Source organism: Cyrtonyx montezumae, unplaced genomic scaffold, assembly GCF_038088225.1.
Source record: "Cyrtonyx montezumae isolate F1298 unplaced genomic scaffold, pur_monq_1.0 scaffold_3, whole genome shotgun sequence".
NCBI lineage: Eukaryota > Metazoa > Chordata > Aves > Galliformes > Odontophoridae > Cyrtonyx > Cyrtonyx montezumae.
This window is the reverse complement of record NW_027072034.1, coordinates 130,773,662-130,783,189: the sequence shown is the minus strand read 5'-3', so window position 1 is coordinate 130,783,189 and position 9,528 is coordinate 130,773,662. Positions and strand designations below refer to the sequence as shown.

Below are 9,528 nucleotides of genomic sequence, written 5' to 3'. Positions count from 1 at the left end.
AGGTAATGGCCAGGGTTTGTGGCAAGTATATTTCAAACGCTACTGAATAAAATGAGCCCTTAGCAAACCCAGTAATCCAAAATATTTTCTTCAAAATGATATTAATGTGTGGCTGTGAAAACAGTGACATACAAAACAAAACAAAAAAATCAGAAATCATGTACCGGAGGATAACATTTTTATAACTAGAAGAAAACAAAGAATTATGTACATAAATACATATATTTATATATATAGGAAATTACAGTTTCCTGCATCGAACATTTATCAAATAGACAAGTGCTGAACAATACTGGATAGGGTGCTCAGCCACACCTTGTGGTCTCCTTAAATTCCCATGAGAATGGAAGACAAGCTTCTACAGAGAATGGAACTTGTTCAGTGATGCAAGCTTGGACAAGAATTAAAAAAGTAGAGAAAAAAAAAAACAACAAAACACCCCAGAAGTGCCTGATGTTTCCAGCAGACACATCTTTAACAACAAAACTTGAATGCTCAGATGTTCTTCAGTCATAGCACAGGGGCTCCTGTGCAAGAGAGTTTTATTCCATACAACAGCCATCACATGCTGAAGGTGACAAATATGGGCAACATATCTGATGCTTGGCTTTGTCCTCTGGCTTGCCAAAGCTGTCGCCTTCCCAATAGACCAATCCATGGGGATAAGTCACTTTTTTGATCCCCTACAGAAATCATATATTTTCTCTAGGAGCTGGGCAGCTGCTCCTATGTGCTTCCCATACAAAACAAGGCACTAATTGGTATTCTGGCCTTTACCTTTCCAGTGCTCTAGGAACTTTGTTATTAATATAATGGGAGAGGACAAAAGGTTGGGACCAAACTACGTACACAGTTACTCTTATTTTGTTTTGAAAAGAGAAAGCATCCACATCACACATTTTAGTCAAACTGGCTAGAAATGCTAAGCTCGGGTTCCTAATGCATAAATAGCTGTCCTTAGTGACAAGGATGACATAGACTCCATTGGGCTCTACTGTCCTACCCAGAAACCGTCTTCAAAGAATTGCAGTTACTAGCTAGGAATATCTGTGCCATTTTGGTGTCCTTTGGTGCACAGAATACAAACATTATGGCATGAAAAGCATTTGGTTTTCTTCACAGGTTAGTGATGTCGGGAACTTGGGGGGTTGTAAATCCAGTCCATTACAATGAGCGTCATACTCACAATCATGAAGATTATGCCAACTATAAGAAAAACTAGAGCCTGTAATTGGAAAATAAAATTGTGTTAATGAAGAAAATGACCAAGTAGACTGTGGTTCAGACTTTTCCATGGGAACCACATTTCTATAGTACTCAGTTCCTGAATTTGTGCCATTCTCTGTGGCTGAATCTAAGTAAAACCATTAAAGGGCTATGTGAATCAAAGTTAGTTTTATATAAAATTTCAGTCCAAAAGAGCCAAGCTTTACAAGACTAAATATAAAAAAACACAACAACTTTTCTTATATAAATAATACAAAATATAACTGAAAAACAGTTTATTTTTCTTTAAAAATGGACCAATTTTCAGTGAATGTTCATTGTTTCTAATATCAAGAACAGCTTCAGAGTTAATCCTTACATTGTTATTAGAAAAAAGATAAGCCCATCTTTCTTCTCTGAAAGCATTTCTCTATATAGTCAAGTGATCTAGATGCTTACATTCCCCATTTGCTTCAGTGGAGCTTTAGCTTTCAAAATCTGTCCACACTTAACAATAATCTACCTCGTAATACGAAGACAAATACTGTATGTGATCTTTGTGCAGACTGAAATTCTAGACATGGCTAGCATAGAATCATGAAGAATGAACAAATGGACATGGGCAAATATGCATAGTCTATCTCTCTAATAACTATTCCAAAAATTATCTTTAGAAATCATTTTATGGTAACAATCTTTTTCTTTCCTACTTGTGTCATATACGAATTAAACTTCGTCCATTTCCAGTTATTAATTTATTTATTTTAAATGTATATAAATCTGTACATATGTATGTATGTCTGTTTGTACGTGAATATATATTTCATCAAATATTTTGATAGATTTTTCAAGGGACATATCCTCAGTGATATTAAATTGCAGGTGACTATTAATGTGAGCATTAATACAAGGATACAAGATGGTGCTGCAGCAGTCCAGCATGATGTATAAACACATGCTGCACACAAATGATAGACCTTCATGTGCGTTTCCTGTCAGTGCATGAGTCTATCCCAGTGGAGAACTCTCATCTTTGCATTGCTTCATTATCTCTGCAGTACAACTTCCTTCTTAACCTTGACCTTACATCTTCCTGTTAATCCATAGATAGTCTTCTAGCACAGACCAACATCTTCTTATGCACAGTTTAGGTATTATTTATAAGGGTGAAGATGCTAACTACAGCTTAGATCCAATTAAATACATTCTTTTTTCTAGTGTTATAAGAGACACTTACTATTGTTAATTTAGCAGTAGCAGTAGAGCTTTAAACAGTTTGACTTGCAAAGCCTGGCTCTCCATTCTATGGTGAATCACATTTTCCAATCTGTGTTTTGGTGAACCCCTACTATTTGTGGTCAACTTTTAGACATTTCAAGTGAAAGCCCTTGTATTTGTGGCCAGTGGAAAGCACAACCCCTCTCCCCACCCTCCCCAGCCCCCCCCCCCCCCCCACACACACACAACCCCCATCATCCTTCCTTAGAAACTGCTGCCAGCATCCTTACCCCGATCTTCTGGGGGGACCTCATGGGCTCCTTCTTAACGAGCCTCAGGTAGAAAGCAGAGGGGAGGATGAAGATCAGCATGGTGGCAGAAGAGGCACCTACAAGAGAGACCAAAGCTGAGAAACATGTTGTGTGACACACATGGTGCACCCACAAGGCAGAAAGAGGTGGGGAATATTTGTGCAGAACTACCCTGTGGTCATGCATGACCTGCACTGCTTTAACTTCAGGGGGCTTGATAGCCCCCTGTAGAAGGGTTGGGTTTCTACTGAAGGAATAATTTCTGTGGGTTTTACGGGGATTGATTTGAGCTATGTCCTTTGGAGTACAGTTATCCCTTTCTGCTGAGACCTGTCCTTAAGTGTGGCACAGAGAAATCCAAGCAGTTGAGTGCTCAGAGGTGAAGAAACATTTGCTGTCTGTCTGCAAGCACACGTCTGCATGTGAGCTGTTCAAATGGGGACAATCTGGAACTGAATCATAGAATGGCTTGGGACAATCTGGCACTGAATCATAGAATGACTTAAAGGTCATCCAGTTCCAACCCCTCTGCCATGGGCAGAGTTGCCAGCCAATAGACCGTGCTGCACAGGCCTGATCAATACCTTTTATCCAGGTTATAAATACTTGAGAATCACAGGTGATTTCAAAATTGTATCAAAATGGATATCAGTTTTTATACTGAATTTATATCAAAGTTCTTGTTCATTGTCTGATCCAAGAAAAGGGTATATGTTGCACTGAGAAGCATGGGCTAGTGGGCATGGTGGTGATAGGTTGATGGTTGGACTTTTTTGACCTTAATGATTCTATGATTCTTTGAAAAGTGAAAAGCTTTCAGCTTTACCTATCAGCTATTTGGGACTTAACATTACCCTTTTATCTTCTCCTATATAAAATCAAATCAATGTTTATGTCGTTCCACTGTAAGATCCATGTGGAGACTGTCACTCAGTCCACAAATGTAAATATGTTGTAGAAAGTATGAACACAGTAAACAAAACGTATTTGTGAAACCTACCGATAAATCCAAATATGTCTTTAATAGTTGGGACAAAAATCACAAGCATGTTATTAAAAGCAAGAATTACTGCTGCAATCAGAAGGTGTCGTATCCAGCTGAATGGCCTTTTGGGGAACAGTAATGCACTGATAGATGAACGAATCTGGAAGACAAAAATAATCCAGGAAAGTAGAACAGGAATTATTTTATCTTTGCTTCTCACTTTTTTAATGACCTACACTGATTACTTTTGCTGTGAGAAATTCTGACCAAAGAAACGTGTTCTCAGTCTTTGGCTCCCTTAATGTAATACCAGTCTGGTGTCGGTTTTTGAGAACTGGCTTCACAGTTTCATGCAGAAACTCAAATATTTGCTGTGTAGGAGAAAGATGAGTAAATAGGGTGTAAAATCAGGGAGATTAAATCTGTTCAATGGAAAGATGTGGTATCAGCAAAAAAAACCCAGAACAACAGCAACCACAACCAATCCAGCCCAAAGGTCCCCCTACTGTGAATACTAATCAGCAGACAAAAGATGCATAGGTGAAATATGAGTTGAATTGCTGTACTCCTGAACCTGATCCCCTTGAAAATCTCACAGGAGTTTTGCAATTCATTTTTGTGAAAGACAGAAAACTTTTGTTCTACTTTCATTAAATATACACATATAGTATCAAAATAAAAGCATCTCTTGCCACATAGAAAAAATACATATCAAACTATAGATAAAAAAGCTGTTGCAAAAGATCCTTTTTTGCTTCACTTTCTCACACAATGGAGATTTTTTTTTTATCCTTTTCATCAGTGAAAAGGGAAAGTAGGAGAAAGGTCAGCTGCAAATCCCTCTGGTGACAGGAGATAGTGTTACTGTGAAGTTCTGTGATAAGCTTAGAAGATTTGAAAGGTAGAAGTTGAAACTGGGAAAAGCTCAAGGCTCACTTCTGTTTCTGGATGAGTTTGGCTATTCAGTAACATCACGGAGTTCTGTCAGACTTGAAGACCATTGTATGAAAACACATTATTAATTTTGCATGCGGTATTTTTCATGCTGATGTGATAGTATAACTCTTATCTGGTCTCTGAATTGGTGTAGAACATCTTTATCCCACGGAAGAACCACTGCCTGCATTCCTGGTCACTTGTCAGCATCCTGACCATTATTTCTGCTGTGATGCTGCTGCTGAAGTGAAGTTACCAGACTGAAACTTCACAGTGAATAATGGTAAATAGACTTACAGTTTTTTTTAATAGCAGTGCAATGATTTCTTTCTTTTTATTATTTCTTTTGAAAGAATAAACTCTGCCTACTTTATGAAAATGTAGTAGTTCGTAGAAAATGTAGTGGTTCATAGAAAAATTGTTGGTATAACTATGCTGCTTGATTGGAGTGATTGATGATGGACAGGCTGACCTGATGGGCCACATAGAGTTGTTTGACATGCGGGTTTGAAAGAAAATTATATTTCCTCCAGATATTTTTTTAGTCCAGTTAACTCTGTGGTATGTAACTGCTAAGCCTTTGTACACTATTCAAACATAAAAATAATTATGCAGAAAGCTAAAAATGTTTCTGACAGATAGAGGCTTTTGTAGTGCTCTTTGTTTTCCCACGAAGAGTGCTCAGCTGGTTAAGTAAAAATCAAGCACTGAATCATTGGTTAAAACATAACATTTAGGGCAGACCATCAGAGCACTCTGAGCTGGGTGAACTGATCATTTTTTCTCAAGACATATTTTTTGGCAGGCAACCATGAATGATGATCGCTGCTCTGAAACATTTGTCAGTGAGCCTGGAAACAATACCTATGCAGAACTGGTGTTTGCATCCAGGACAGCAGAACAGAAAAACTCCACAGCTGCTGCTCTTGTCAGACAGCAGCAGCTGTGATGCAGACCAATGGGAGCCCACCTGCACATGGTGCTGGACCTAGCCCTGCTCCACCAAATAGCACACGAGAGCTAAAAACTTCCTGGCCAGCAATGTTTTCTGTCTGGCTACATAGCAAAGGCCTGAAAGACAGTCATGGTGTAAACTGCATGCATTCTGTTTAGTTTGGGTGCTGTACTAGGTATGTATGTCTGTATTAGGAAATCTTGTAGGCAGTTTGAGTACATCCCCAGTCTTCAGCGCTTGCGCTGTTAAATATAGCGCAGAAAGAGCCGGAGAGCGCCAGGGCAGTTGTTCCTGATTTATTTCTGATTTATTTATATAGACTGATTTATTTCAGTCTTTCAAAGTTTGCAACCCTAGCTGCCTAATGTGGCTGTTGTGGGCAAATTGCATATGAGACAACTTGCCGCCCCTGAAACAAAACCCAGACTTGCTTTTTTTTAGTGTTAAAGCCTGCTTATTCTAAGCAGATAAAGCTAGTGTCTACAAGCCAGCCCCAGTTTCATCACCAGTAGCTACAGAGCTTACTTACAGGGAAAAGGACAAGGGGCACAGTCAGGGTGACAGCCACGAGCACTGCGAGGCGCACAGACAGAAGGAGCGCATCAAAAGTGTACACCCTGGTGTATGTGTGAAGGAGCTCATCTTCAACTTCTCCTGTGAAAAGGAAACAGAAGGGAGCTAAGTTCCTCATATGATATCTGCACACGCAAAAGAGAAGTCTTTATTCTGCAACCAGACAAGATTAGCTTTGGCCCAGCTGCTGCCATCAGATCCACGTTATGGGCTGGGCATGAAAGAAGAATTTTCCCAGCATGACTGATACTCATTTGATGAGTATAGCACATCTATGAGGTGGTGCTTTCTACTCCAGCTTCTCAAATGACTTTCTCAAAGTCAGTGGGTGTAACCTGAGGCAAAAAAATTTCTCTGATACAAGACAAAAAACAAGTGACTGAACTGGAAAGATCCCTGGACCTCCACCCAAATCTTGCAGCCATCTTCCCTCAGCAATATAGTGCACACTGTGCTGTGTCATTTACTTCTTTGCCACAACAGAGGAACTAATGAGGTAAAAAGACATGGCGTTTGCATGAACCATGGTGCTAATATAGGAGCTACTCTGTTTATCTACTGATTAGTCCAGTTCATCTGTATATTCTTTGCGCTAGAATGGTCTGCTCCTGTTTTTCAGCTGAATTAATGTCATCAGAGTCAGGGTGGGTGGCACCTAACAGTGTCACGTAAAACTACTGAACATCAGAGTATTTTTACAGTTTCACTCTTGCTTTTTCCAAGAGCCAAGTTTACAGCAGCTTGCTGTCTGACCTCACAAAACCAAGAGATGCAAAACTGGACCCACTAGTGGGTACCCTTAAGATCCAGATGGGTGAGTCTCACTGTTTAAACAGGAGGTTACATACAGTATATTACTTTTGACTAATGCTAGAGCTCGGATTAAGGCCCACAGAAGACACATGAAGACTTGTGCCTCCATGTGATTGGACCACCTTGTCTGTTTTGAAATGAGAGGGAAATTTCTGCAGAGAATAGGCCTTCAACCTACCATAAAAGGTAAGATATCCAAAGAGACCAGCCAGAAGATACATGATGAGCATGCCAGTGATAGAGATGTTTGAGACATTCTGCATCCGCTTTCGGGAGCGGCTGTAGTAGGAGAGAAGGAAAGTAACAGTGCTATGCTTATAAAGCCTCTATTTGCACAAGAAGTATTCTGAGGAACTTCTACTGACATTTCCTTGTTGACTAGTAAGTTCATAGCAGCTATGTGCATCATACAAAGCTCCTGAAGTTTTGTGACAACAGCTCTGTGCAGAACAGCACAAAAAAAAAAATGGATTGAAACTTCATTTCTGTTTACTTAGTGCCAACATGTAAACACTTTTTTTTGTATATCATTTCTAAACTACCAATCTCAAATGACGCATTTTAAACAAAAAATTGAGTAGCTAAAACGATATGACTGGTAGCAATAATGAGACAAGTTTTCAGGCAGTTCTGTACGAATATTCCTTTTTATCTACATAGTGCTGTTCTGCAGGTTCAAGGATCTCCTGTAAGTCAACTCCTCTCTTTATAAAACCCTTGGTTGAAGATTTTTTATAATGAAATCTTCAGCTTATGGAACCTGGAAAAAAATTGCAACTCGTGATAATTTTTAATTCTGAGGTTAAACATGTTAAAATAGGAGGCAACGGTGCTTGGCCTCCGTTAGTTTTGCAACACAAACTCCTGCAATACAGTTCTTGATGCTGAACAAATGCATTTTCTTAGCCTTTCCCAACTACCGGCACTGTGCTAGTTTAAGCAAATGCATTTGATTTTGATATTTGATAATCAGAATGGGGTAGGTTAAGACATTCAAACCAATGGCATCCCAGGGAACTTTAAGAGTAAGCAACAGCTGACTCTGATGAAGAACTCATTAAGATATCTTTAGAAACCAGAATTCTCTGTTTCAGTGCTGTCTGTTGTACAGCCAAATTCCCCATCATATTTCATGTCATTCAAAGGACTGTCCAGAGTCATCTTTTCCTTAGTAAATATTAATGCAGTTCTATGAATAGCAGTTCTTTGTCAGTTCTTTGACTATTAAGTAAAAGCTAATCTGATATCTGTTTATTATGGTGCAAAATAAATAATTATTGGGTAGGTGTCTATACATGAGCAATCAAGGCAGAATAGGAAGAAAGTGATCTCTTCTATGGTTAACTGAAAGTATGGGACAAAATTTAAGAACCTTACTCTTTCAGTTCACTGTATATTGGTAGCACCTCAGGGTGGCATACGAATGCAAATGCCAGGATGGGTATTGCATAGGCAGTCTGTAAAATAAAGCTCCCATTAGTAAGAGTGGTCACTGCTATAAGTCTCGGACTTTTGGCAGGCAGCAGTTTAGCTGTGGTACAAATGACAAAAGACAAATTCTACAAAATCTCACTTACCCGTGAGTTGAACACAAAATATTTGGGCTGACACGTGTCACTACTATCGCTGTGTGCTTCATATTCTACACCACTTTTGAGGAAGGTGTTTCTTGGCTCCTCAATGTCTGGCATATGCCCAACTGTGTTGTCCATCATGAAATTCACACCAGAACTGAGAGACTCATTTGGTAACATGACCAGATGCATTGGCAGTGTGATATTGGTGGCTGTCCAGTTTCCAACCCCATGCTCCATGACAGGTAGAGGACAGGGTATTTGAAATTTCTTAAAGATTACCTATAAAAGGAGTAGACAATGTCATCAGTAGGGTACTTCTATATGAGACTAAATTTACAGCCATGATAAGCTAACAGGAACAAAAGCACACAGAGAAAGGAGAAAGGAAAAAGAGGGAGCATGAAACCAAATGCTATTACTTCTGCTTCACCAGCAAATAACTGCTGTTACTCTGTTTCTGCTATTGCTCTGTTTTATATTTTATCCTCTCAAATTCTGCTTTTTAGTCTGATCTTTTTAATTCTGGTTTTATTCAGCACTCTGTTTGTTGATTTGATTCAGTTGCAGGTACTATTCTAATATCTGCATTAGAATGTGATGGTAAGGGATTTATTAGTGTTGTGCAGTTTTACTATTTGTTTAGAGGCAAGTCCTGAACAATCACCTACCACACTGACAAAGAAAACCATACACGTCAGCGAAAAACCGCTCGTATAACCAAGATAACCTATGAAGCAAAAAAAAAAAAAAAAAAGAACAACATATATATATGTATATATATATAATTCAGCTACATATAAATTCACAATCCTAATAGAAGTAAGAAAAGAGGTTAAGTGGGGTATTAAACTTACCTAATGTTTTTAGAAGGGAAAGGGGAAGAATAATCACAACTGTTACAAGTATGACGAGGTAGTTCCCATTAAGGTACCATTCTCTGGAGAGGGGGAATAA

At 38.9% G+C, this 9,528-nt stretch overlaps 1 protein-coding gene across 4 annotated transcripts in view; it reads right to left on the bottom strand.

Annotated features, from left to right (window-relative positions):
• Positions 1-846: 846 nt before the first annotated feature.
• Positions 847-9,528, bottom strand: part of SLC38A4 (solute carrier family 38 member 4) — a 31,475-nt gene continuing 22,793 nt past the window's right edge. For 3 of the 4 annotated variants that reach the window (XM_065743393.1, XM_065743391.1, XM_065743392.1), the window contains exons 8-16: positions 9,429-9,511; positions 9,243-9,301; positions 8,575-8,853; positions 8,375-8,454; positions 7,176-7,276; positions 6,141-6,265; positions 3,736-3,880; positions 2,715-2,812; positions 847-1,225 (exon numbers count right to left, since the gene is read on the bottom strand). In XM_065743393.1, coding sequence (XP_065599465.1) covers positions 1,124-1,225; positions 2,715-2,812; positions 3,736-3,880; positions 6,141-6,265; positions 7,176-7,276; positions 8,375-8,454; positions 8,575-8,853; positions 9,243-9,301; positions 9,429-9,511 — 1,072 coding nt within the window. In that variant the 3' untranslated portion in view covers positions 847-1,123. Of the gene's footprint in view, positions 1,226-2,714; positions 2,813-3,735; positions 3,881-4,778; positions 4,923-6,140; positions 6,266-7,175; positions 7,277-8,374; positions 8,455-8,574; positions 8,854-9,242; positions 9,302-9,428; positions 9,512-9,528 lie in introns of those variants that run through there. The other variant, XM_065743394.1, reaches the window with a different exon arrangement.